Source organism: Anopheles nili, chromosome 3 (assembly GCF_943737925.1).
Source record: "Anopheles nili chromosome 3, idAnoNiliSN_F5_01, whole genome shotgun sequence".
Taxonomy (NCBI): domain Eukaryota; kingdom Metazoa; phylum Arthropoda; class Insecta; order Diptera; family Culicidae; genus Anopheles; species Anopheles nili.
Window position 1 is genome coordinate 31,404,670 of NC_071292.1, and position 27,761 is coordinate 31,432,430.

Consider the following 27,761-nt stretch of genomic DNA (forward strand, 5'->3'; position numbering starts at 1 on the left):
TGCCAGCAACATTAAAATAGGTAGTGATCTGGTGATCATATCTTTGAAATCGCTCTAAACTTACCCTAGATAACGGAGCTGAAATCATTTCGACAACTTACAAAGAAAGATTGTTATGAATACATTCTCCATTTAAAGCGCTATGATAAAATGATTTGAGCCTCATTAGGGCAAAAGTTTTCAACTATTAACTGCCCAAATATCCAGATTTCAGATTATAGTTTATTCACGATAATTTTGGTTTCTGTTAAGAGCTGTCAAATACAGTATAAAATTGCATACTGTTAGGGGTAAAAATTGGACATTTTTACCGCATACAATCGAGAGTATATTCTATCCGCTCCAAGAAAACATGCATTATATCTTAACGGTTGATAACTACAAAGGCGATGATTAACAAGTACATCATTAAAACTACACGTATGGTATATGTATGTAGACAAATATTTCACAGATTTATTAAAAGAAAAATGCACAAATACTGTAAACTCGTACATAGGTTAAATATCAAATCCGTGATTTAAATACACAAAGGGTCATCCTTTTTGGGACGAATAGCACCTAATGACGATGCAAAGCTGTACACGAAACCTAACCTTCGATAAATACCGTGGAGTTTAGATTTATAATCTCCCTCCTTCCTTTTGTTCGCAAAAGCGCCTCAGGAAAACATGCTTAATATCCTAACGGTCGATAAATACAACCACCACGAGTAACAACCTCCTAACGCCTCTCTCTCTATCTCTTATCATTTCAAATTCACGCATAGTACGCATAGTAAATAAAAGAAATTAAAGAAGCCCCACTCTTGTGTACGGTAAACATTCATAAGACACACTTCACGCCATTCTTGGATGTAAATCCAACGCCCTTAAATGCTGGGAGTTATGTTTCAATACGCTCCCTCCATTTGGCGTACTTTCAGCAGAGCTCTGACTTCGGCAGCAACGATTACGGGATCAATTTTCAGGGTGTATTTCATTGCTGAGCGCAGCGCTCTTTCGATTTCCGCTTCTTGCCTTCAGCGGAATTATTTCGACGCGTTCCCTGTATCGGCATGTACGGCGGCGGCACTGGACTAGATGAACCGGGATCAGAGAATTCCAGGATATCTAAAACAGGCAAGAAAAACGTACACTTTCGACAACTTCTGATTTAATATTCCATCTTAGTGTCTATTCGTACCAGGTTGCGGTATGTTGACTGCGGACGAAGAGGTTCCTGTCGATGTGGGCGAATGTCCAACTCCACCAAAGGTAGGATCGATCTTCGTCGCAATATTAGTATCATCAAGGTATTGGTTCCTTGATCCAGATGGGGCTACCACTCGGGTACCGTTCACGCTTCGCCCATCCAACAGCTGCGTGCCAGGTCTCTGTGGACTTCTGGGTGCTGACTGGAGGTCTACCGCAGGGTGATCTTCTTGCGAAACTGGTAGCACGTAGATTTCATCCTCCTTTCGTCCGTTTTCCACCAGGCGTTGCACGTTGGCGGAGAGCTTTAGGTTCGGCCCTCCACGCTGCTGCTGCTGTTGCTGCAGTAATTGTTGTTGCTGGAACAGTAACTGTTGCTGTTGCTTCTGCTGCTTAATCATGTCGACCGGGTTTGAATAGTTCTCGTCGCTGATCGGATGAACGGCAGGGGGGCTCGATTGCTGGGTATGATAGTGGAGACTGGTGCCGTTGTGGCTACCGGAGCCTGATCCGTGCGAGGAAATACTGCCTTGCGTACGATGATTATGCAGCGGATGGTCTGAAGCTGGAGCCGCGATCGGTGGTCCATAATATCCCCGGGCCGAGGATGAAGCCCCATTCGAAGCACCGGATTTGGGTGGTCTTTGCGGTTGTTGCAGCATATCAATCGGATTCGAGTAGGAAGCATCACCACCACCTACATCAGCATCCGCAGCGGATGGAGAACCACCTGAAGCATCCATTGCACCATCCCCAAAGGCTGTTGGATCGTCTTCCGAAGTGACCCCTTCTGTTGGATTGTCTTGCTTCTGTTGCTGCAGACGCTGTTCCTTCTTAAGTCGGGCTTTTTCACGAGCGCGTTTTGCTTTGGCTCGTTCACGTTCTTGCAACATTTTGGCAAGCTCTTTATCCTGCGCCTCCATCGCTACCTTGCGATCGATGAACTCCTGGTCCACTTGGCCGCCTTCTTCTTCCTGAAGTTTTCGTGCCAACTCCTATCACAAAGAATAATCAAAGTTTAAATTAGTGAAAATTACATAAAATGCATCATGCGTAAAGTTTCACTCGGCACAGGTTTCACATTGGCACCCCACATTAACGATTATGTTGACACAAATGATGATGATTGCATCATACTGCTTCGCCTAGATCTAGCTTATTCAGTATGCACTCGGTAACTGTTGATTATGCAAATATAGATACCAAAGGCGATATACCATTCACACAAGCCCGCGAACATGTCTATCGCCTATCATATATTCAAGTTAATCTCAAGGAATAACTGGTAATCCTAATGGTTACCAAATTAAAGATAAAATAATTATAAGCTGGTATCTAGCTTATGGCACGATCGAACAGCGATTAGACGATAAGGCTTCCGTTCTTCCCCAACGAGTCTGTCTCTAGTCATGATTCTGCGTAATTCACATGATATCCAGAGCACAGACTCGCTCGGGACCAGCGGAACACGGTTTCAGTCTTATGTCTGACAACAAGTTCTAACATTCTAAATACGCACCGCATCACGCAGCTCCTGCTCGAGCCGCATATCGATCTCCTGAATTTCGTCCGGAGGCAACCCAAGATCCTGCAACGTGCGGATACGATCCGTCTTGTCGTAGCTACTGTTCTTCGAGTGGCTCGGTGAAGCGTGTGATGAGTGCGAGGGTTGATTTTGGTAGATAGCGCTGCTGCTACTGTGCGGATGTTGATGGTGTTGATGATGAAGTGCACCCTTCGGAGTGGCTCCACCATTTGAGTATCGAGTGCTCGGTCCCGGAGCGGCTTCCATTGCTGCGGCAGAGACCGGAAGTCCCAGTTGGTTTACGGGAGCCGCCGAAAAGACACCACTCCCGCTGGATGCGAGTGCTTCTTCGATGTCGTCATCATCGTACAGGTTGTAATTGATTGGATTCGTGTTTCGTTGCAACGGAACCTCATTTCGTCGACCAAACGCGCCCTGCTCCACTGCCGCATGTGCTGCAAAGGCGCGACTCGATGATGGTGCCGGAGAAACGTACTTTTCCGGAGACATTTTGTCAAAGTTTGTATTGTTCTGATAGTCTGCTTCCGTCGTCGGTATGATGTTATTATGGCCATAGCGTGTAGCAGCAGACGAATTAATTCCACCCCTATGCGAGCCGCTCGGACCTTGGCTCGATCCGGATATATCGTTCACCGTCGGTGGTAACGGATACTGATACTGAAAGTCGTCCGTTGATAAGGGCATATCGTACGGCCGAATACTATCAACAATATCCACAGTTTGTGAGGAAGGAGACAACGCGGATCGGGATCCTAATTGCCGATACGCACCACCCGTCTGCGTTGTCGGTTGAGGTTGCTTTTTCTCCGGCGTGTGCGAGTGAAGGTTAATATTGGCATACGCTCCTCCTGCACCACCAAACGTAGGTGAATCTTCATCATCGGAGTACTGATTGAAATTGGCTGTTCCACGGGATTGCTCCGAGGGTTGAAAATCTTGATAGGCGCCCCCGTTTGGACTCAACGGCGCAGATCGTCCATTCTGGAACACCGGTTGCGGTGGCGGTCGTTTTGGGGAGTTTAAATCCAAAGACGCGTAGTGCAGATCCGGTTGTGGATATTGTTGCGCTGATGGAGCTGGAGAGTGGGCCATAAAATGGGATCCGTTCGAGCTGCTCGATGACCGCACGCCTGGATTCGACGAGCCAGCCACTGCTGCCTTTGGCTTCGGATGAGTCCGTGGAGGCAATGGAAAAGAATTTGAATCCTGCTCAATACCAGCAGCTCGACCCGAATGACTGACACCGCCTCCGGATGATGGATGCCTACGATCGCCTAGTACAGCCTGGTCCTGCAACTTCCGCGCCAACATCTCTCCACGTTGGAGCTCCATCTGTCGCTTCAACTGTGCTTCACGCTTCAGTTGATCTGCTATGTCGCGGGCAACCTGTGCATCCATCTCTTCCCTGCAATGACAACGAATAATGCGTAATCAATATATTTGTGAAAGTAACTAATGAGAAGTTTCACAGCACCATCGATCACTTACTGTTCGTTTATCATCTGATGGTACAGAGCGGCCTGCCGCTCGGCATCCTCCTTTTCACGTATCTGTTCCGACAGGGCAGTCGGGAAGTCCTGGCGGACAATTTGGTTGCGCTGTTTATTGCCTCTGTAATGCTCGCTGACTGAAGATAGCAAATATGTTTATACATACATTAATCGATCATTCATTTTAGCATTATTGGTACCTATAATACAATCGCTAGCATATGTGAAGCCACTTACTTTCTTGGTTTTGCAGTTGATAGGCTAAGGCTCCATCCTCTCGTACCAACCATTCTTTGCAAACTGCAATAAGCAAAAGCAAGAAATAAAATGAACCTAATTAGTAAGAACAATTGAGTTTTTTTGCTAACAAACAAAATCATTGCAAATACGTAGAAAAAAGTATAGTTAATGGTGTTTGCAGCGATATTCTCTTTATAGTTGACCTTCCGGAATTTGTTATGAGGTCCACTGCCCTAGTCTTTCCTATTATTGTCCACCGTAATGTGTAAACTAAAGCAATAAAAAATATCTCGATATTAATACAAGCCAAATGACAATGCGTGAAGGTTTTGGAATAGCAAACGTGAATTTGTTTTACAAATCGCAACCAGTTCGCGAAGGTCGATGGAAACTGCATCACCCGGCCGCCCGAATGGCCTTGAAGAGGACATCGTCGTCGGAACGAGCCTCCAAAAAAACATAAATTAAGATGGATTTCGCTCCGCACCAACGTACTATTTTTATTCTTTGCTCATTTCGACGATCGGATGGGATTTATCATTCCGGCAAGCATTCTAAGGTATATAAGGCGACTGAGACCATCTTGCAGCATCTCATTTTCGAAACCGATTCCGTTCTGTAAACGCCGTCGAACCAAACTGATCATGCAGAGCCTACAAGTTGCCGTGGTCGTGCTTTTAGCCGCAGTTGCTGCAATGGTAAGTAAGCTCTTGGAGCCCACCATCAGTCCTTTTTAGGGATCATATCATCCCTTCCCGGTTCTTCCGCAGGCTTTCATCACCGAGCAGCAGCATGAGATCGCCAAAACGCTGTCCGACTCCTGTCACGCTGAGCTGGGTGGTGACCTTCCGGAGGACTTTGCCACCAAGATGCGCCTTGGCGACCTCACGCTGGACAGCGAAACATCCAAGGTAAGTGTGGACTCGTCTGATGCTGGTTCTGATCTTTAAAGATCCCTCAAACGATCTAATCGATCCAATTCAATCCACTTGCAGTGCACCATCCAGTGTATGTTCGAGAAGCTGGCCCTCACAGATGAGAACGGTGCGGCCAACCGGACGAAGATAGTGACAATCCTCTCGAGAGGCAATCCCACCGAGAAGGCCGAGGCTTTAGCCGACCTGTGCGAGAAAAACGAGGGTTCCACTAAGTGCGACAAGGCGTATAGCCTGTACTTGTGCTACCACAAGAACAAGTCCATCTTCGAATGAGCGATCCTGCAGCTAGAAGCTGCCTCCATCTCAGTCTCAATCATCGTCTCACTTCATTGCCGTGCTGAAAGGCAGTTGTTGAATAAATACTAAGAGCTTTAAAAATGCAATGCAGCGAGATTGAAGCACGTTTTCTGCATCCGGTACTGGTGGTAACTTTAAACACCTCTGGGACGATAAAACGACAGCATTATGAAACATGTCGCAATTTAATCGACGGGTACAAGCAACAAAGAACATTCTTTGGCTATTAGCGCTCGCTAATCGTGATGCAAATTGCATTCTAAATGACACATTATTACCATTTCGTCCAGAGGATCCACGCGAGGACACGAGACGAATAAAGATGTAATGCAAGGGACTATTCAATTAATGAAAACATTGACGCGCAGGCCGTGGAACAACCGCAAGAAGGCCACAGGATGTCTAGTATGAGTTATGAGTTGCATTAAGGCCTTACATCGGTTCTATCTTGCAACTGTGCCCACGCTGTATGGCTCATAAATCAGTCTGGAACGAGTTTTCGAGTCCGAACCACGAGACGTTGGATATCACATCACATATCCGGCGGTCAGTTCTGTTCTCTAGATCAGATGTTTCGTGGGCTGCTTATCAGCCACTTGACGTCTGAGAAAAAGAAAAAGAACTAGCTGTGTGGTTTTCCTTTCACCAAAATTTTGCCCATAATTTTGCGCAAAAAACTATCAACAGCTCTCGACAGCGTCCAAGGGGGTTTGATAAATTTCCATCGTTTTGGTGACTGGTTAGCAACAACTCCGGTTAAATCGCAATGAGCAAGCTTCGGCTTTCTAATGCAATACCGGAGAGATTTACAATACTGCTGTGCCTAGTCGATAATCATCATCCCAAGACACGATCGTCGTCTCCGGGAGCAACAGGTTTAACCCGTCCGCCGTTTCCGTCTTGGGGATCGCTGGAGCTGGACGGGGAGGAAACATAACAAACGTAAAAAAAACTCGACCCCTTCCTCCGCTTCCCACGGACGGAAACTGCCTCTCCAACGCCTTTTCCCTGCAGCACAATCTCTTTATTCGCGGTCTTGGTCGGCACCGGGAAGGTGTCCGTGGAAAGGGGAAGTTTCCTTCTCGCGAGCACGCACAACGATCCGCCACGGAACGGGTTTATTTTTGAATGAAACGAAAGTCTTTTGCTCCATGAAGTAACGGAACCTGAGGGCCAGATCGCGACGTAACCGGTACTGAACTGTCTGCCTTAGCGATCGATAGGTAAGCGTAGTTTTGAACTGCAATAGTAGGGATTTATTGAAGGGAAAAATCTAATCACAATATTAGATGATAAATTAACCAACTCAACCAAAATTGCGCCCCAAAAAAGCACAAAAAATAAAGAGACAATAAGACCTCACCCGCTGGGCCCAGTCACTTTCAAGTCTACCCTCGGCTCAGCTGCACTATGCGGCACGCATTCCAATGAAACCGTTTTCCCAGCACGCGACCAGTTTGCCGGTTCGCCGCGGAATCCACGGTCAATGCACTCAGCGGAACCGGAGCGGACGTTGGAGTGCGGGAATTTTCTCAAAATATGAAAACGGAAAATGCCGCATGCCTTGCGGATGAGCGGGCAGGTGAAAAATAGTAATAATAGTGCCTGGCAGCACAACAAAAAAAAAGATATCAAACGAATGGAAGGAAAAAATCTCGTCTTCTTCGCTTCTTCCTCGAGGCAGGGAAAACGGGAAACCTTTCCAAGGCAACTGAGGCAGTTAAATGTTGTCGAATGATAAATGCAAATGTGAAATAATGAAAGAGAAAAGAAGTTCCACCGTGGGGGTGTAAGCCTCATGGTGATTGATTCACTGATAGTGAACATTTGCAGAAGGCAAGGCCCTTAGATGAGACGCGAATGAGAGTAAAAGTAAGTGCCGGAAGCTCGAGAGAAAGCGTAACACTCGGCTACGGTTGCGGGCGGATAATGATTATCAGTGGCACTTCCCTCCTCTTCAACGAGGGGGAGTCAATCGCAGGGAATGAAAAAAATGGCCAAAAACTGGATAATGAGATTCAAGCTCAAAACCTGCCCTCTTCCGTTCAACCCACCGAAACGGTATGCTCTATATGCTAAATAGAGAAAATGGTGGGAGTAATTTTCCGGCCTGGACACAACAAAGAAAAACTGAGAGCTCCAAATCGATGCAAACGTTGCCCTTCGGGGTTGAAGTTTAAAGATCGTTGTGTAGCCGTAGCCGGCAGAAACGCGTTATGAGGCAAACCCATCATAATTTCCCATCATAACACAGGGGTAGGAAACCCATTTTCTCGGCTCCCGCTAGCTGAAGGGTAGAGGATCTCCATAAACGACAAAAATAGCAGCTGACTCTACGATCCGACGGCCGTCTCAGCATCCGAGAGACAAGAGAGAGCACCGGAGACTGGCAAGATGATGACGGACGACCGAAACCGAAACCAGAAGCTGATGCACTTTTCCTTCGTTTTTCGTTGCCCATCGATTTCGTCCAGAGGTTGAAGCTAAAAATATTGCATCTCCGAATGCTGGAGCGTGTGTGACTCTTTTGTGTCCTCTTCGCGGTCCATAGGGTGTGCAGGGTTTGGATGACAGAAACGTACCAAAAATGCAACAACCCAACCGTTGGCTGCGATTCGGAAGCGACGAGAAAAATCACTCGAGAGTTCATTGCCATCACCCCGCGGGCGAGAGGGCAGCCCTCGGGATCTTATCGAGACCTCGTTGGGAAGAAACCAAAAATGCCGACCCGTAGAAGGGCCTCTTAGCAAGCTAAAGTGCACCATAATTTCGGCACACTAAATACTGTTTGGAAAACAAACGCCCGATGGTGTGTAATGGCGTATTGACGTGAAGAGCCACGAAAATTAATTGCGGTAAAGACGGTTTAACCATCACGGAGGGGAGGCTGAAGTTGGTTTCGTGGGGTTTGGTTTAAATTTAAAAGAAACCCGCACCCTATTTGGTAGCGCGCTAATGATGCACATTTAGGTTTAGTTGCCGCCGAAAGAAACATCCGTTAAGATGTTCGGAATATTTGTCAGCACGATCGAGTTACCTATTGCTTTGCCTACTTTGTTAACCGTCTAGACATGGGAACGCATCGAAGATGCACAACGTGCGCAAGTTGCAACGCGTGTTGCGAGGATGTGTGTTATTCCAATCAATCTCCATTCAGCAAGGGTTCAGCAAGATTTGCTCGTGTGCCGTCACGTTCATCAATAACCCAGCTGGCCAAACATGGCACACATGGTGTGTCCGTGCATTCTTTGCATCAACAACCATGCTGGGGAAAAAGAAAAACAGTAACTGTTCTATATGGAGGGCGAATATTTCTTATCAACGCCGCCTCCTGCGTTGCCTTGTATGCTGTCAAACAAACATCATCGCCTAAAGCTGTCGGGAACGTTCACATCGTTTGCCGAGCGTTACTATCGTAACGGCAGCGGACGTTGAACGTGAACGTTAACATCGGTTTGGTAGAAGTTTGCTGAGAAGCTACCTAATCAAAGCAAACTAATGCGCTGCTCCGATTCCACCACAAAGCAGCACGTTGGCACGAGCACTGGCAACGAACAACTGCACCCAGTCGGTCCAGTCCAATGACGACAAATTGTGTCCAATTAAAAGCATTCCCGGACTGAATTGAATTAAAAATCACCAACGGGCGACCTGCGGTTACGGCGCCCTGTGGGAGCGCGAGTCCGTCAAGTGGCAGTACGGCGGGATGATTGACTGATCCAAAGATATTCGCATCTTCCACCCCAAACGCACGGGGTTCGACCGCGGGAGTTGACCTTTCCGCGTGCGGTGGGAGAGAAAGTTGAACCAGCGCCACCGTTCGCCGTTCGAAATGCTATGGAAAAGCAAAAACGACAGCAATTACTGCCGGAATAATTAAACTACTTCAAAAAGCGCTGCGGTGAAACTCGTTGCCCTTCCATTCCGTTAGTTGCAGCTAAAACATTTATGCTTATTTATGATGCCGTTGTCTAATCGGGGAACGAAATATCGGGGGCAATTTTGAAGGGTGCGCAATCGGCTTGATGATAAGAACATTCTTCGCCCTAGCGCGGTGTGTTACTTTCCGAAAAGAAACCGATGTCTTTAACGGAAAATAAACAGTGGGGATAGTTGCAATGTGCCCATGTGCGGTGTTGCAGAACGAGGTGCAATGTTAAGGGTGCGTGCGCCGACTTACCTTCCGTCACGCGGCCACTCTTCGGGAACGTGTCCGTCACCTTGAGATCCGGCATTTCCGTGAGCGAAAAGTGCGCCATGCTGCTCGCCTTTGCAATCGTTCCACTTCCAGAAGTGTTCTGTCTTCCGGGGGCCGACCCCTATTAATGTACTGCTTTCCGCTGAGTTCGTCCAGATCACCAGATTTTACTGGGTGGTTTGGGCGCGTTTTTCACTCTGTCCACGTGTGTTTTTTTTTGTTCACCAGCCAGGCTCATGCACTCAAAGTCCACGTTTTTCCGTCGTTGGTCTCAGATACGTTGGGCGTTCCGAGTGTGATGTGCGTTGGAGCAGTTTTTAGAACCGTGTGCCCTGATCGAGCCGTTCGCTGTGCCTCATTTTCTTCGGACCACAGTGGCGTCAAGCGAATCCGTTTTCTCCCTCCGCCGGTTCGAAAGCGGTGTCAGGTGAAAGGCTGAGCGGGCGAACGCAAACTTTACGATGGCGACATTCGCTGGACGGGGAGACAATAAAACGAGAACACAAGAGAAAAGAAGCACATTAAACATGCAACATCGGTAGCGAAACAGTTTGTTAATCGACAAGCGAGCGCCACACCGCGGTTGAGCCCAGGTCTGAAGCAACACCGTGGACGGGGTGTGGGGTTAGTTGAATGTTTTTTTTTCTTCCACACACATACAGAATCGCAGGGCGCACAGCAAGAATCGAGAACAACAGCAGGCCACTGTTGTTTAAGCGGACACACCTTCTCGGTAGTTTGTTTTATTCACTGCCCTGCTTCGATGGCCTCGTTCGAAATCGACCGTTTCCGGAGTGGTTGCAGCATACGCGGGGGGTTGTACGTAATTTAGACAAATTGTAAACAACGACACCGTCTGGCGTGTCCACGCGCACGGATCACCTAGCTGATGGTCGGCAACGTCGCTTCACCACTTTGCATGCGAATAACAACATACAAAACACGCACTGGCGCAAAAATTCGTTCCAACTCGACGCGTAATGGCACACCAGCACTGTCCACACACGCGTGCACCAACGATAGACGCTAGCTGCATTACATACCGCAGCTAAGCACACGAACAGACACCGGCACGTAAATAAACCACATCGACGTCAGCGTTGCAACGCACAAAACAAAAACAAAACGCATCACCCAGAGTGAAAGTAAAACCGCCCGCATGGATTCGAGTGGTGATGGGCATGTCGGAGCAAACAGCACGGCTCCGGAGCGAGCGTACTGGAGTTTTTCCAAGTGGGCATTATCCGGAGGATTATGATCGTAGAAGCACGATCGTTTTTTAAATTTCATAGTGTAGTGCAAATGCATGTACTTTTATTCAAATTTCATATTTGGATGTGTGTATGATTTTGTATACATGAACATAACGCCTGCAATATATCTAATCAGTGACATGGAATGTACTATACATTTCCTTTAGTTTCTTAGCGATGTTTTTTAAACAAAAATGCCTTGCCTATTTCTATGCAATTTCAAACAGTTTCTATACTGCTAATTCACCCCCTTCACAATATACGCAGGATTATAAATTACAATGTTTATGGGATCGAGAAAGTTGCGAGAAAAAATTCTCTTCTTGAGAGGGTACAATAATGCACGTCTACACGCAAATGCTGGACGAAGCAAGTCTACACGAAACATCAAATGATCTTTCCCACCCTAAATTATCGCAGGATAAAGTTTACTAACCGTAAAACCCTTTTTTGTTAACTCCTCTATAATCAAGTAATATCAAAGTTAGACTAGTATTTTATGCAAAACTTTAACATCTGCACAATGCACAATTTATTGCACAATTCAAAATAGCTACCAAGCGCATTTTACTCATTTACTCAAGCCATTGGTCGTGGTCTGGGCAATATGCTCTCACCTGCATCACGAAGACCGTATTGCCGCCCCACTTTTGTGTCCATTTATTTAAAAGTTCTCGCCACCGCAGACCAATCGATGCTTTAGCAGATGTAAAAAGGCTCAATAATTATCTGCTTCCTGCCGATGACCTCGACTCCTTCCTGAGCGTCTGCCCTGAGCCAGCCAACAATAGTAATGATACCGAAGGCAAGAAACACTCAGGCAACTCATCTCCTTCCGCCCGACCCAGAGCAATTATCCTCCCGTTGATCCATGCTACCAAACGCCTCTTTGGACGGTGATCGGTATCCTCGTGCGATCGTCTGCCGGTGGCAGGTGGTTTCCAACGAAACAAAACCTACCATTCCGCAAACATTCCGTGACACCTTGGTTACCTCATCCGATGGCTTGAGAAGTGGTGCAGTACAGTCAATAAACGGTGAAGAAAAGAGAAAAAGCGTAACCGCTCACACCAATGAGTAATATTGCTTAACGTTTCGTACGCAAATGAGGCCGCAACGATACGGTACTGGGAAGCGAAAAAACAACATTCACATTCCTCACGTTGTCGGAATTCACACTGAAACAAACGAACGAACGGACAGACGGTCGAACGAGTCACCTTAACCTTCCCTACAAAGCCTGCTCCGGAGCTAATGCTGGAGCAGCAGTTAAACCGCCTAGATCGAAGCAGCCGGCGCAAAAAGCGTAGCCGTGGTCACGCAGCAGCCTCTGCCACAGTCGTGTCTATCCGAGATCTCGTCCGTTGTGTACACACAGGCACAAGAGCGACGACTCCTCCCATCGAGGGGAAAAAGTGAAACGGTTTCTCTTTGTGTGCCGGACGAAGGCGATGCTGCCAGCAACAGGTCAGCGTTTTCCCTCGTCCAAAGGTCACATTCTTCGCGGCCAAACGCAAGAACCAATTGCCCCGGGTTGCCATGGGTTGCTTGGGTTGCTTCGACAAAATAGCACAATCTCAGGAGGCACGGGCTTGTTCTGGCTATTCCCTCGCACACATGAGTGGTTTTCCCATCCACTCACGCGAAGCCATCGCGCGGTGCGGTTCGGACCCCGCTGGAATGTTGTTATATTTATTTTTTTGTTGTTTATTTCGTTCGTTTACCTGCTGAAGAAGGAAAACTTCACCGTCTCCGGGTCGGGTTCGTTGCTTGCGGTAGCGCGCAAAGCTTTTTCGCTCCACGGTTTTTTTATGCTTCGCTCGATCTTTCTCTCGAATGCGGGCCACTATGTAACGGAATTGAGGCAGCTTTTGTTCTTGCTTCTTGCTTCTTGCGTGGTAATGTGTGTGATTTTTTTCTTCTTCTTTCACTAGCACCCTAGCACCGTGACGGCGGATCGAAACGAGAAATTCGACACCCTCGGGCTTCCCCTTTACCGAACACGCCAAATATCAAGTAACGCTATTAGGGGCTCTGCTAATCGACCGAATTGACAACCTTTCATTTGATGATCCGCACGATCTTGGCAGCTAATTTCATTCCACTGTCACTTCCACACGCACTGTCCAACAGGTGAACGAATGTTGCGTAAATGTAATTAAATTCACAGAAGCTAGCTCACGGCAGTTACCAATCAACACCATGCCAATGAGCTATGATTCAATGTTTCCGCGGAAAGCTCATACGTTTCTTCTTGCGCTTTTACAGGTTGGTGAAATATTACAGCAAAAACCTCGCGCACGATCGTGGATGTGCCCTCGGTGAGGGATGAAAACAAACTCAGCGACCCTTTCGAGGTGGACCAAAGCTGAAGGGGTCGCAGCTTTACGCAGCATTGCTGTTCTTTGATCGCGAGAGCTTTTGATGAAGTTTGCTGGTGTGCGTGTTGGGTGATCGTGCGCTATAAAACTATTATTGATTTGTTCGTTCTTTATTGTAAAATACACTTTTAATGAAATTATAATTACGAAAAATGTTATATAAATGTAATGTTGTGGAATTCAAACGCACGTATTATTAAACATATTTTTTTTAGCGTAATGAGGTTTTGGCTTCATTTTGATCGATAATTTTCATTAGGTAGAAAGCAAAAAAGTCTTTGTCTGGTGTTTAAAAAATAAGCCTAAATTTTATCATCACTAAACAAATTGTTCAAGCCTATTCCAACGCAATTTCCACCCTCTGCCATAAAGATAAAGCTTCTCAAACTTCAGCAGCATCATGTTGCACCCTGAGATAAAAAGGTAATCATGACGTACCTGCATTGAGGCGCACCTGTATCTTGTTTGCACCTACACTTTGATATTCCCACCACCACCATCGTCATCATCATCGTCGCTTACTCCAATGACTCTAATGATCGAGAGCAGCACAGCTAAAATCACCCCTCGCTTAGGTGTGGTAGTTTGTGTGAATGCTGGGATTTTTACACCCCTATGAAATCCCACAGCGAGCCTCAACAGATCGCTGGAAAGCTTATAGCCAGAGCCTTTCGAACTGACCGTGGTGATCATAATCGTGGTGCGATCTCGTCTTCTTCGCGGTCCAGGCGTGCGCGGATGAGTCATAGGCGTGCGCATCGATTCCATATCCGCATCGTTGTTCAGTCCACAGTGTAAACCGTACCGTAAGTTGTACGTGTGCTATCAGTGTTGTTCTACAGCAAGGTTTCACTTGCAGTTTAAGTTAAGGAACGTGTAGAGCAAGATTCTAAAACATTCTGAAAAGTTATGGCAGACCTTTCGACGAATCGGCGAATATTGCCCGTGCTGATGCTGGCAGTATTATGCTGCATTCCATCCGTACTGGGATGTGATAAACCCTGCGATCGATACCAGTATTGCGACGAAAACAACAACAGTTGCCGTAACTGCAGTGTGTTGTGTGATAAAGATCAGTACAGCTGTTTGCATAAATGCCAAAGTACGTAGAAATCCCTAACGAAGCTGTATAGCAGCAAAAAAAAAACTAACAAATTTTGTTTTGTACTCCATTGCACGTATTTCTCCAACGATCATTCTGTCTCTCACACGCTTGTCTCTCTAGCGTATATGTTCATGGGTAAGTCGTGCTTGTGTTGGTAGCGCACATTGCAAGTGCACTTTGTTGTTTTTTAGGCCGTGTGTTAATGCATTTCTTCATTTCCAAATCCCGACAGCCCTTGGGCAACAGGTAGCCTCGCTGCAGACAACCGTCGCCATGCTCAAGATCGTATGCTACGTCGTGATGCTGCTGTTATGCTGCATCGCCCTATGCTTGGTGGCCATGCACTACAAGGCCGCCATTCGTAAGTGTTGCCGGTGGCGTCCCCAAGCCAAGAAGGCTGCTCCTGTAGGCTACACGCATGAGAACCCCAACACGAAGAGTCCTAAAGCGATACCGAAGAATGGGGCGAACGTTCCGAAGCAACCACCGGCGTCCACGACTGTCAGCATCTACCCGGAGACGGAAGCTGATAATTCGGTCCAGACAGGGACGACCTCGATCAGTAACCGCTATCCGGCGGAAGATTCGACCGAAAGTTATTCATACGACAACGCGGCCTGTAACGTTACCCCAACTAGTAACAATCCGATGCCCAAGTTCTAGCCGCTAGGTGTCGCTGGTGTGCAGCGAACTTTCATGGAGGCGCATACGTTACAGCGGGCTCCCAAGCTCGTGAACGTCATTTCCTGTGCGCCATTCTGCCGGTTCTTGTGCGGCAGAAATCTAGTCTAGCTGTGAGTGCATTCAAACGCAATCCTTTCGTACTTATCACACTTCTTTTTGCCACGTTGTTTGCAGCAAAAGCGTGTTGTGTTAACTGTGCAACATCTATCGAATTTTACTTAACTGCTGCAGACGTTGTGCTGTGGCGGCTCTACACTGTAAGATAATCACAAAATCGTACTATTACTTTAAGTTGAACTCCATACCATACTCCATTCACACATACTCCGTCATTGTGCCTGAAAACCTTTGCCCGAAAGCGTAAGTTCAAAAAGTGCAATTCGATTGAGGACTTATCATGTAAAAAAGGACTTGAGGACTGAAGGTGTAGAATCATTTTTATCGCAGTATTAAAGTGTCACTGAATCGATTTTATTATCCTTTTGCTAGCATATATTTCGATCAAACCGTTCATTCTCGTCTATATCTATGTCTGTTAAGGATAGGACGCACTGAGCACCTTTCGGGGAACGTCCTACACGCCCTACGCGTTCCCTGCATAGTAGCGGATAAGTGGTGCCGCAAGATTCACTAGGATTTGAATTAAAGTATCTCCCCGTATCGATTGCATAGCGGATCGATCGACGAAATCCTTGCCGTATTTGTTTTGTTTTATTTTTAGAAGGAAGACAGCAAACAGTAGGCTCTGGGAGAAGATGATGATGGAAAACATAAAATAAATGACGCTATTTTTACAATTTAAATACACTATCCTTTATCCGTTCGCCCGGAATGGCATATGGCACAGCGGGACACCATGTAGTGCCGCCAGAAAGCACGCGAACTCATCGGCATTATTTACAAAATTCAATCATCGAATGTGCTAAATCCCGCTCCGACGCCATCGAGCTTTGTACGAAAGCGAGACGATGGTTGCTAGGATCTTCACTAGACCCAATACTGGTTGCGGCGTAACAGCGGGTTCGCCTTGGCAAGTTGGGGTGTTGATAGGGGTTGCTGCTGTAACTGTTGCTGCTGTTGTTGCAGGTGTTGCTGCTGGTGAGGTGGTAACAGCTGCTGATGCTGTTGCATTAAGAGATGCTGCTGAGGTTGTGATATCGTCGAGTAGTTTACGTCTGGACCGACGTCACAGGACGAGCTCCACTCGTCATTCTCGTCACCGTACCCGTACCGGTACCCGTGACCCACCATGCTAGGCAGTAGTTCCCCGTGCATGTCCATCATGTCATCCGTTTCAGAGTCAAGTTGGAGCGTGTTGTCCAGCCCACCTATCGGTATCACCTTGCAGTGCGGAATGCTGCTGATGATGGGTAACGGTGTGGACGAGTTTGTCACTGGCAAGGACTCGTTCTCGGAGGGAGTGTACATGCGGTTGTTAAGTGTCATGAAGTCAGGCGGTCGTGGCAATGAGGGAGGATTGTCCTTGTCAAGGTCGTTACTCTTGTGGGTGGATTTGGAGCGGCACTTGAACATCAGTATGGTGATGAGTATGAGCACGATCGCCGCCACGGCGACACATACGGCAATGACGTAGTCTAGCGGGATAACAGACTCGGTGGTGACGATGTTGACTTCATTATCGTCATCGTGCGATCGCGAGGGTGAATATATCTCAATAGGCACCGTGCCCTGGCCGGGTTGAGCCGTCTTCGTGGACAGTACGTACTCGAAGTTGTCGTTGATCGACTGGAAGTCCTGGTTGAACTTCCGCGCGGAATAGTAGATGACACCACTCTTCAGTTCCTTGTACGTGAAGGAGCTGATTTCTTTGTCACTCTGCTGCTCAGCATAGTCCAGGCCGGTGCTGCGAACGATCTTCTTCAGTCGGCCGTATTTTGGGCGGCGAGTGATCGTTATTTTGGGATTGTACCGGTTCAGCTTCAGCTGAGCCGGATTGTCGAAGATAAAGGTTGAGCTAAGACGCACCCGGTCACCCGGTGTGATCGTTATCGGGTTGATGATAATGAACGGCTGCACGATCATGTTCACCTCGATCAGGCAGGCAGATGTCGTGTCGGGGATGAACGCGTCCAGCTGGAAGGTGTCGTTCGAGCGGCTCATATCCGTCTGCATGTAGCCGATCTTGCCGTCTTCGAGTTGCCGCTGGGAAAACTTCAGAATCGGCTTATTGTTGAATATGATGATACCACCGAGTGGGTTTTTCGTTATGTTGTACATGATCCGGTTCTTCTGCACGTTGGTCTCCACAGAGACGTGTCTTGGTTCTAGCACGCCCAGATTCGAGCCCTGTTGTACCAGAATCGGATGACTGCCGAACCCGGGCAGGATGGTGATTGGGAGGATCTTGATGTTGAAGATCTCATACGCGGGTTTGAATTTGCCGTCCGATACCTTGAAGTAGAACGTGGTCGACTGCGGGTTACCCGAGTGCGTGTAGATGATGCGGTTCTCGTTGATGTCCGCCTGCGTGAACTGGTTCCCGTACGTGATGATGTCTTGTGGGTAGCCCTCGTCCGATATTTTGAGCAACACGCCCAAATTCGGCCCACTGATCACATCGTACACGATGTCCCGCGGGTCAGTATCGGCATCCTCCGTGAGCAGATGCGTCGAAGTGATCGTCTCATTTTCACCCTCAATCACAGAGATGTGAGGCGAAGGCGTTAGCAGATGGAATGGCTGATCGTTGACGGGATTGATCGTCACTGGAATGGTGATGTTGCAGAGAAACAAATGACCTGGCACCAGAAACACGGCGAGTGACACCTTATCCTCCGTCGTGTCCGAGTGATCGTGTTTGTAGATCACCTTGTTGGAGTAGAAATCGTTCAGTGAGAATCGGTTCACTTCGGGGCTCTCGTCTTCCAGCTCCACCAGCCCGTGTGCCGGTGGATGTACTTCGATGTACAGCTCTGGTGCACCGATGCCTGCACGTGTCTCCAAGTACTCCAGCACCTTCGAAAGGTCCAGCTTGATCGGAGCGGACTCACCTTCTTCGATGGTGATCCGGGGAACGGGCAGGAACCGCAGCAACCCACCCGACGATACTGACACATCAATGTTGAAGATCTGATCGACCAAACTGTTCGACAACGGAGCCGTCACGTCGAAGTAAAACGAATCGTTCGTCTTCAGTTCGACCATCGGGTGTGTGTGCTCGTAGAAGATTCTGCCGTTCTCCACGTCGTACTGTGTGAATTCACTTATCTCGTTCGAGTAGCCAAACTCCACCTGTTCGAAGAGAAGCCTGCCCATCTGAGGAGGTATCGTCACCACGTATTTCACGTCGCGATCATCATCCGAACACTTGTAGTACAGCTGGTCCGGCAGGATCTGTTTGCGTGTCAGCGGAAACACGTGCAGCACTTCGTTTCGGATCGACTCCAGAGCTACCGGGTTGGTGACGATATGCAGGACGCTCTCTGAGGTGTTGTGCACACCGTCGCTCACGTAGAACACGACCTTTCCGTTTTGGTTGCTGCTGTCGTGAATGAAGTACACCATATTACCGTCGATGTCCTGCTGCGTGAACAAATGTGTTTTCTTGTTGTAACTATCCTTGAACGCCACGTAACCGCCGGACATTTGCTGGATGTAAAACGTCAGATTTTCCGGCGGAGTATCATAATCTCGAGCCACTGAAATGCGAAAAGAAAATCATCACTTAATGTTGATTAAAAATGCCCATTTTTCAGGGCGCGTTCTTTCCCGTACTTAGATCATTGCTTCCGATCATGGATTTTCCACCAATCCACATGTGCAGTCCGGTGTTGGTGACAAGCAGCGGTACCTCATCGTTGATGGGAAGAATCTTGATAGCCAAGATGAATGGTATGCTCTCCTTGTTACGACTCAACGCCACCAATCGTATTGTGTCAGAGGAGTTTTCGCTACCATTGTGCACGTATGTGATCACTCCCGCTTCCAGCTGTTTCTGCGTGAAGCGGTTCACCTTGGAGGACTTGCCCGCACGTATGCTACCATGCATCGGATGATCCAATATCTTGTATTCGAGGATCTTGCCAATGTAGTACTCCGAGAAGGGCACCATGTCTTCCGGTTCAAGCTTCACTGTCTTTCCTAGAATTGAACAAACCGGAAAAAAATATTAGAACTTTTGCGTGTTGCTTTCCTAACAATGATACCTACCTTCTTCAACGATAATCTCGTTCGATTGGACATACAAGTGCTCCGGTATAATGACGATCTTCATCATAAGATCCCTCAGCCACGTAATGCCATTGGTAACATCGAACGTGAAGCAATCGGTCGACTGGTTCACGCCTGCTTGGATATAAAACATCTTCTCTGCGTTGACTGTCGACTGATCAAACACCTTGGAGTTGTACTCATCGTCTGAAGTGATCGATTGTATCTCCAGATAACCGTGTTGGGGTTGTGTCGTCACCAGGTATGTGATATCACCCGGCGAAATATTAGGATGAACAATCTTGCATCGATAAAGAGATATTAGCTTGTTTAATTGGTTCAAAATTCGAGCTGCCATTGCTTACCTCTAGCACGTCCCGTGATATGATGACACTAGTGGACTCCTCGACGAACAGAGTTTGGTTGCGTCGAATGCGCAACTGCTCCCAGTACGCTGGAGGATAGATCCGTATCATAACCTCTCCGTCAGTCCACACACCTTTCGTTCCAACGCGGTATTTAATTCTGTCCATTGACGCCACATCTCGATTCCAGTACACGATCCGATCAGTGAGAACGTCCGCGTGCGAGAAATTGAACGCCGTCGAAGCGTTATTCAACCGATGCAGTTGACCGGTGTCAAACTTTGGGACAAACATTTTCAGTAACCCATTATTGGGCCCATCTACCACGCGGTACTCGATCTCGTGTGGTTTTGCGTTTAAGTTTGTGTCGATGTTGAGATCTTTGCTGGTCAACAGGACGGCTCGGCCTTCTTGCACGATGGAGGCGTTGCTTTCCCGTACTCTAAGGAACGGATCGGATGCTTCAATCTCCAGCGATCCGGGCACTTCGTATAGCCCGTCCGTCACGATGAACGACACCTTTCCGTTGTCTGTGCCGTTGTGCATGAACAGCATTCGCCCGTGATCGAGATCATCCTGAGAGAACTGTTCCGTTGTTTTACCGTTCCTGTACAGCTCACCGTTGGTGCAGCTAACCGACCGATACTCGATATCGTTCGGGCGCGTTTCAATGTCTGGATCGGCGTACTTTAGATCACCCGCCGTCAGTAGCTTCGTCTCGTCACGCACAATGTGAAACACTTTGTCGAACACTCGGTACGGGCCATTATCGTTCTGCAGCGTGATCTCCACCTGGATCTCACACACGAACTGAAAGTCGGTTTCATCGTCGGACAGGATCAGCAACCGGAAGCTATCCCGAGTCGATTCGGAATCATCGTGACAGTAGTGTATGTCACCGAGGAACAGATCCTGCAGTGTAAACGTCGCAATATCCTTCGCCTCGAACGTGCGCGGGTTTATGAGACAAATCTTTCCGTGCTTCGGGTGGTGCGTTAGGTTAAAGGAGAGGTAGTTGAACTTGTTGAAGTACACCTCAAAGTTGGTCCTTGAAAGTGACGTCTTGTTTCCTTCGTGCACGTACAACTTCTCACGCTTCTGATAGATGATCTGCTTCGCCAGGTAGTCGGGTGGGGTGTAGATAAAGTTCACCTTTCCTTGCACATCTTCGCACTCCTGTACAGATACGACGAACTCGAACGTATCGATGAAGCTACCGTACGACGATCGGTACGTTCGATATTTGATCATGTTCTTATCGATCTCATGCTGCGTGAATGAGTGACCTGGCCGAGCCGTTTGTGGATGTCCCTCGACGTAGATCACCCCAAACTTTGGTGCCGTTACGACGGTGTAGATAACGTTCCGAGCAAGTGTCACGATCGGGGTCGTTTGGTGGAAAAGGTACTCCGCTCGTATAGTGTTGTCTTTAGTGTTGATGTGCATGTTGGTCTGTCGGACGATACCGATGCGCAGTTTCGTAAAGGATATTCGAAAATCGTACGTTGAAGTAGTTACTGGTCCCAAGGATACCGTAAACTATCGTAAAAAAAAACCCAGAAGGATATGAGTAAATTTTCAATACCAAAAAGATCTCCTGTTCAATCAATTGTTATCCATACCTTGAACTCATCGTGCTGGGGGAAATCTGTAACATGCAAGTAGCGAATTTGTCCCAGCATCACCTGACTGCTGGTGAAGGAATCCACATTCACCCACGACGAATCTACGGTTCGTAGCTTCTGCAGGTTTCCGTACAAAGGCGACTGCACTACATCGAACCTGCAAAGGTGAAGAACACAAATGTGACTTGGATTGAAACGAAAGCAGCCCTTATTTCACTTACTTCATGTCGACGTTCTCTTCTTCTGCATTTGGCACAAACGACAGGTTGTATGGCGTGATCGTGGCAGCGGACTTGTGGATCAACACCAGCCCCGTGTTGTTGATCATTCTCAGCTGCAGCGGGAGCACAGAAATCCGGACCGAGCTTGCCGGGCTCGTCTCCATACCGTCGGACACCTGCACCGTTAGGTCGAAGTGGGAATCCTCCGAACCCTTCGTGTTGATCACGTACGTGACGCTGCCCGCGTTAATATCAGACTGAGCGAACGTCGACACAGCTTTCCCGTTCACCTCGACGCGTCCCTGTTGAGCCTCTGAGTTGGGGCTCATCAGGATGGTGTAGATGAGCGATTCTGGAGAGCTGTCTGGGTCTTCCGCATTCAGCACGTCAGTCCCGATCGCCTTGGGGATACCCTGGGTGATACGAATATGTCGATTCGGTGGCAGCTGTAACACCGGCGGGTCGTTCACAGGTGTCACGTTGACGTGCAGGACGAACCGGTGTTTACCGGAGATGTCAGGCAGCTTCGATTCGCGCGAAAACGACATCAGCTGCATGTCGATCGTCATGTGATCTGTCGGGTGTTCATCACCGTTGTGCGTGTATTTCACCTTATCCGTGCTGAGGTCGATGTGTGAGAAAAACTTCGTCTGCGTCACCGTTCCGTTGCTTTCCGAACCGTACGAGGAGATAGTCACGCGACCGTGCTTCGGCGGCTGCACAATGTGGAAGATGATCGAGGCCTCCTTCACACCCATTTCGGGATAATCAAACAACACGCTGATGAACTCGCGTGACAAAAAAGCGATGCCACCTTCCATCACCTCCATTGGGTTGATTTCGAGCAGCTCGAGTTCCACGCGGGACATCGACCGAGTGAAGATCTTGTACCTTTCGCCATAGTCCGCCTTGATGCAGTACGCCTGATCGCAGTAGCAGATGAAGTCCTCGATTCCCTGGTGCTGGCACTGGGAGCTGATGATGCACGGTTGCTTCTCGATGCAGGGGTACTTCCACACGCAGTCCACCGTCACGTGATGCGTGACTCGAAAATTCGGAAACCCCACTTCCTGATCGTCCAGCACGATCGCTCGCATGCAACCCTTGAAGCTGGATACGGTTTCGCGGATCAATTTCATGGGCGCTTTCCGGTGTCGCTCGGCATCAAGACCACCGATGTAAAAGTCCTCCTCCAGCTCGATCGCTAGGCTGCTTCCGTTCGCGAACGTAGCACTGTTGCTCGTCTCATCGACCATGATCTGACCGGAAAGATCATAAATTTAGTTCGAGAAAACCCCCAAACCCTACCAAATCGAGCCCCTAAACTCACATCGACCAACATCGGACTGTAGGTAATGGACACGTTGTGCCACTTGCCATCGGAAACGTTCCGATCCGGGATCAGTTCAACCGCGTTCGATCCCTTCCCAACCAGCAACCTCAGCTTGCTCTGCACGATCTCCAGCATCACGTAGTCGTGCTTGGTCGAGCGCGGAATGTTGCTCAGTAGCGTACCGAATGGTTCGATCGTGCGAAACTCAAAACTCCACCGATCGCCTGATCGTGAAGTTGGTTTACGCAGCACACTGTAGCTGTCGTCGTCGAGGAAGCTGATCGGAACGTTCCCATCCGCATCGAATTCTGGTGAACATATCCACGAGACATCGTGATTTGTCGCGTGGCCCATACCTTCACGGGCACGTTTGAATATGTTTATGTTGTTGTAAAACACCTACCGAACGAGGAACGTTTTGAGTTCAACAGATATCAACGTATGGTTGAGCTTCATTCACTTACATCAGCAATGCACCCCCGAAAACTCGGCAAAGCGCTCAGGTATGGCTCGTTGTAGTCGCCCTTACCACCGATCAGTACGCCCAGGTGTACGTTCAGTTCCATCACCTTCGGTGGGAGCGTTTTTGTGGCGAAGTACTCGTCGATTTGTAGCGTTAGGTTGGCCGCGTAGCGCGAAATTGAAATGTCATGCCACTGGAGATCGTTGATCTTCATCGTCACGGGTGACCAAAGCTAGTGGGTAGATTAACAGATCGCGTTATCATCCGTTCAGAAGTCGTGTGTTCATTCATTCAGAGTTGCATGCTTACATCCGTCTGGTAGTCGTCTATTTTGAAGCTAAACCTTATTTTACCACCGTCGATGGTCAGCAGAGCGTAGTCGGTGCGTCCCGACGTCAGCAATATCAGTGCGTTATCCTGCCTCGTGCGAAACCGCAACCGTATGTTGGTGGAGATCTTCGACTCCTGCATCGGCAGCGTGATATGGCTTGCGCCGTAGAACGACACTGTACGCGTGGAGAACGTTACGCGTCCGTTGCCAGTGGTGATGAAAGGTTTGGTGTGCGAGAAAGGCAAAAGAAAGAAGGCACAAAATTCACGATCATTTCACGGGAAGCACGCCAGCAAGAGAATGTTACATTTTTGCGCCACGAACGATGCGAACCATTAGAAGGAGAGTGTGAAAATACGATCGCAGAGTGTTTAGCAGCTTCGACGGCGTCGAGCGCACGTATACATTTCGTCACGTGCGCTCGGGGGAATTTAAAGTGAAAGAAGCACGCACATGGCACCGAGAAAGCACGAATTGATGTAACGCATAACGTGACAGTTTGCGCTAGGTCAGGATGTGCTGGCGCTTCGTGTTAAGGATGTGACACCGAACGATGGAACATCGAACGAATTAAGAGTGGCTTCGTCATCGGATGGTTTCCCACAAATCACCGTCTGACAGTACAAGCTCTATTATTTCGCTCGCTACGAAAACAAAAACATGAACCATGTAAAGGAACGCCCAGTGGGTTCTATTTTAAATTGTCGCTTCATCCAGACCCTCCCACGAGTGGTTCTTCTCCCGTTCCATTCCTCAAATTCCCTCGCTTTTCGGAATATTGCGTCACGATCGACAGAACCCGCGGGTATTGGAGCCCCTTGGAGGGACTTCGTCTGACACGAGCACGCACCATGTGCGACTCGTCCTCTAGTTCAGCACCCTCACGAATGCCACAGCCACCGTATTTAGCTTTAAACAATTGAGCACGTTCGGGGTGTCTCTCGTGCGGCCGTTCCACGTCGGTAAGTAGCATAAACGGCCTTGAATTGGGGTCCTGTTGCTGTTTCCCCAGAAAGTGCTCGCTCACCGGGGGCGCAGTGTTTATGCATTCTGTCGTGATGCTCTCTTCCCGATTGCCGGGGTGCCGTGTTTGTTTGGCTTCGCGGGCCGGGAACGCCCGTCGTAGGGCGTTATTGTCAATATTCGTCAATCGATATGGACTGCTGACGGACACGGATCGACAACGGTGGCCGTATGGTTGGAATTGAAAAATAACCACAAACTACTTGAGTCGGCACTATGTGCAGTGTGGTCTAAACTGGCGGGAATTTCCACTCTTAGAGATATAATGTGAGTTTTTCATTCAATTTTTTAATTGCTAAGAATTTGTATTCGAATTAGAGGTTGCTATAAGAATCTAAATTTTTAAACTCCTCGGAATAAATAGAATTTTTTACGAATAATTTACTAAACACCCTAAAAAAAGCGTTCTATTTGAAAAATTCAGTCACTATTTTAAACATTTTAATCATTGACACTCACATAATTTTAATTTTATCTATTTATACTCATTAAACGTCGATTGAATTAGCGTTGCTATCCATTGTGCTGTAAATTAAAAAAAATCTAAAAATTCTAATCCTTATACTGGTGGAGAACAGATTCGCATCTTACTTTTTAGTTAATCGCTCAATGATACAGTACTTATTTCAAAGCCATTGCTTACTAAAATTGTTTACTACACTGCGCTTACAAACTTCTTGTGCACTGCACTTTCCTCAAAAAAATCATCCGTAAAATTACCCATACAAGATTGTTTCCTTGTATACAATTCCCTTACGTTCCAAAAATACTTGTGTTGAACTCCAGGTTTTACTTCGAATTCGAACGAAATGTCCGCTCCTAATCCCACGGTGCAGTTTGGCCAGCAATTTTCCCGGGTATTCCCACGTTAAATGATTTACGCAGCCATTAGCTGGTAGATGAGGGTGCTTTAGCTTTCAGCGATGAAATTCGGCTCAATTTCCTGGCAGTCTATAGTGGAGCTGCTGATTGACGAGTCGATGGGCTGTTGTTTGGGTGCTCTTAACGATAAGTACACGCTATATGATGTCCTGTATGTCGAATGTGGAGCACATGTAAATTTAAAACAAACCCAAAGACAGTTGTAGATTGGTTTGTTTTGTAGTTTTCCCCTCAGCGTTTAGACTTGTTTACGGACTCCAAAGGATTCGTCGAAATTTTCAGTCCAATGATAACAACATTTGTAGTCAATTACTGATAGCATATTTTTTAATTTCTGTGAATAATGTGACAAATTAAAGAACCAGTAGATAAATTTATTCTTCAGGATAACATTGCAAACAATCTCTTCTGAAGGGAGGAAATGATCGTTTCCTTTCGCAGTTGAACATAAATTAGAGCAGTTAAACTAAAAATATTTCCAATAAAACGTCTACGCCTCCCGAGTTAACAGCGTAGGTCAGAAACCGTTCTCTGGAGATTTAAGAAGCGCCTTAGAAAAGGCACGTCAGAGCGCGCCGTATCGATTACTTCCAAGTAGAAGCGTAACGTTAACTTAACCAAGCGCGGCGTGGGTTTAACGAAGGAAAATAAAGCCATCTGTCGCGTATCGGCCTGCCAGGGTAAGTCACGCGGAAAAAGCCGCCTCCCGACCATATGACATCTTTATTCATTAATCTTCATGATCGTTAACTTTTTCCTTCCCTTTCGAACGCACGTGCTTCCGTTTAGCCGTGATTACTGGGACTCCTGGGTTGGCGTTTTTTGCTCCTGCAATCGCCCTTTATTATTTTTCCCGATTTCACTTACCCTTGGCGGTGTCAATGAATGTCAGACCGAGAATTGAGATGAAAATCCACATCCGTATCCGACCGAGCAGCAGCTGATCCATATCGTGGCCGGGAAAATGCTACTGGTAGTGCGGGCGGGAAGAAAATGTAAACGGGCGGATCCACAAAATCACTCGCCCAAAAGGATCCGCTGTATGTGGGCTAGTTGCGGCACTTGGTCGACCATAAATCACGCGTTCGATCGCGGTCCACTTGCTTGCATTAGTCAGTGCATTGCATCGATCACCATTCACGTTCAAACATGTACACATTCCACACGATCGACATTTTCCCGGGGCACCGGCTACAGCATTCTCACATTATCGTTTTCCCAGCCCAGGCTGGGTCTTTCGCAATGCTCACACAAACGCACACACGGATAGGGGCGGCTAGAACGACAAAACATTTTAAGCAACATTAACACTCTCGCACGGCACTCGGTGGTTCTTTGTTGTTGTTTCCGCGGGACACCGGCTTCACCACATTCGCATTCCGATCGTGGTTTTGGGGCGAGATCGCACTAATTCATTCCAGCGATCACTCGTAATGTCGCACTGTCGTCAAAACAAATTTTCCCGACCGAATCGTCCCAATCAATGCGTAATCTTCGATGGTCGACAACACAAAACAAACACACCATCGAAACGGGACGGCAATGCAACAAATCCTGCCCGTCGTGGCGTCAAGCGGACCGGTTGAAAAATGTCGCGACAAAGCGGTTTTCCCTTGACGGTGTTATATTTCACGGATGGCGAGGAAAATCGCTCGGGCAGCTGCAACGAATTGAACAGTTCATCGAGGAGGATCGTGCGTAGAAAGGGGAGTTGAAGGGAATCTAAGGACATTTGTTCATGGCTCAGTTTACTTTTATCTAAATTTGCGTTCAATTTAATGTGAAAAAAGGATTTTTGTAAAGATGTTAAATCAGAAACGAAAGGCTTCGTAAAGCTATCGCAAAGGTTTCGTTTTTGAAAAAAGAAAATTTTGAAATATATCAACGATCAGCCGAACATCGATCAGATTGCAAACATTTAACTGAACTAATCTCATCAAATGTCTGAATTCGTATTTATCAGCTTCTAACAGATACGTGTATCAACACGTTGAGACTTCTTACTGAAAACGACCATCATTGT

At 47.6% G+C, this 27,761-nt stretch overlaps 4 protein-coding genes across 4 annotated transcripts; 2 read left to right on the plus strand and 2 right to left on the minus strand.

Moving 5' to 3' along the window:
- Positions 1 to 520: 520 nt before the first annotated feature.
- On the minus strand, positions 521 to 9,973 carry LOC128723406 (uncharacterized). Its single transcript, XM_053817143.1, has 6 exons — positions 9,885 to 9,973; positions 4,467 to 4,529; positions 4,228 to 4,366; positions 2,713 to 4,144; positions 1,186 to 2,188; positions 521 to 1,112 (listed from the first exon to the last, which is right to left on the minus strand). Exons 1-6 carry the CDS (start codon positions 9,961 to 9,963, stop codon positions 979 to 981), a joined length of 2,850 nt encoding a protein of 949 aa, XP_053673118.1. The 5' UTR covers positions 9,964 to 9,973; the 3' UTR covers positions 521 to 978.
- On the plus strand, positions 5,083 to 5,680 carry LOC128723407 (general odorant-binding protein 56d-like). The gene is made up of 3 exons (XM_053817144.1): positions 5,083 to 5,167; positions 5,240 to 5,380; positions 5,465 to 5,680. The coding sequence occupies exons 1-3, from the start codon at positions 5,114 to 5,116 to the stop codon at positions 5,678 to 5,680; spliced, it is 411 nt and encodes a 136-aa protein (XP_053673119.1). The 5' UTR covers positions 5,083 to 5,113.
- Positions 9,974 to 14,443: 4,470 nt separating the features above from the next.
- On the plus strand, positions 14,444 to 15,304 carry LOC128726580 (uncharacterized). The gene is made up of 3 exons (XM_053820394.1): positions 14,444 to 14,638; positions 14,762 to 14,776; positions 14,874 to 15,304. The coding sequence occupies exons 1-3, from the start codon at positions 14,446 to 14,448 to the stop codon at positions 15,302 to 15,304; spliced, it is 639 nt and encodes a 212-aa protein (XP_053676369.1). The 5' UTR covers positions 14,444 to 14,445.
- A 296-nt stretch (positions 15,305 to 15,600) lies between these two features.
- Positions 15,601 to 26,687, minus strand: LOC128723721 (chondroitin sulfate proteoglycan 4). Its single transcript, XM_053817487.1, has 10 exons — positions 26,606 to 26,687; positions 23,812 to 24,008; positions 23,504 to 23,734; positions 23,037 to 23,438; positions 21,707 to 22,965; positions 21,483 to 21,642; positions 19,861 to 21,399; positions 19,496 to 19,796; positions 19,061 to 19,426; positions 15,601 to 18,984 (listed from the first exon to the last, which is right to left on the minus strand). Exons 1-10 carry the CDS (start codon positions 26,685 to 26,687, stop codon positions 16,313 to 16,315), a joined length of 7,209 nt encoding a protein of 2,402 aa, XP_053673462.1. The 3' UTR covers positions 15,601 to 16,312.
- Positions 26,688 to 27,761: the final 1,074 nt, after the last annotated feature.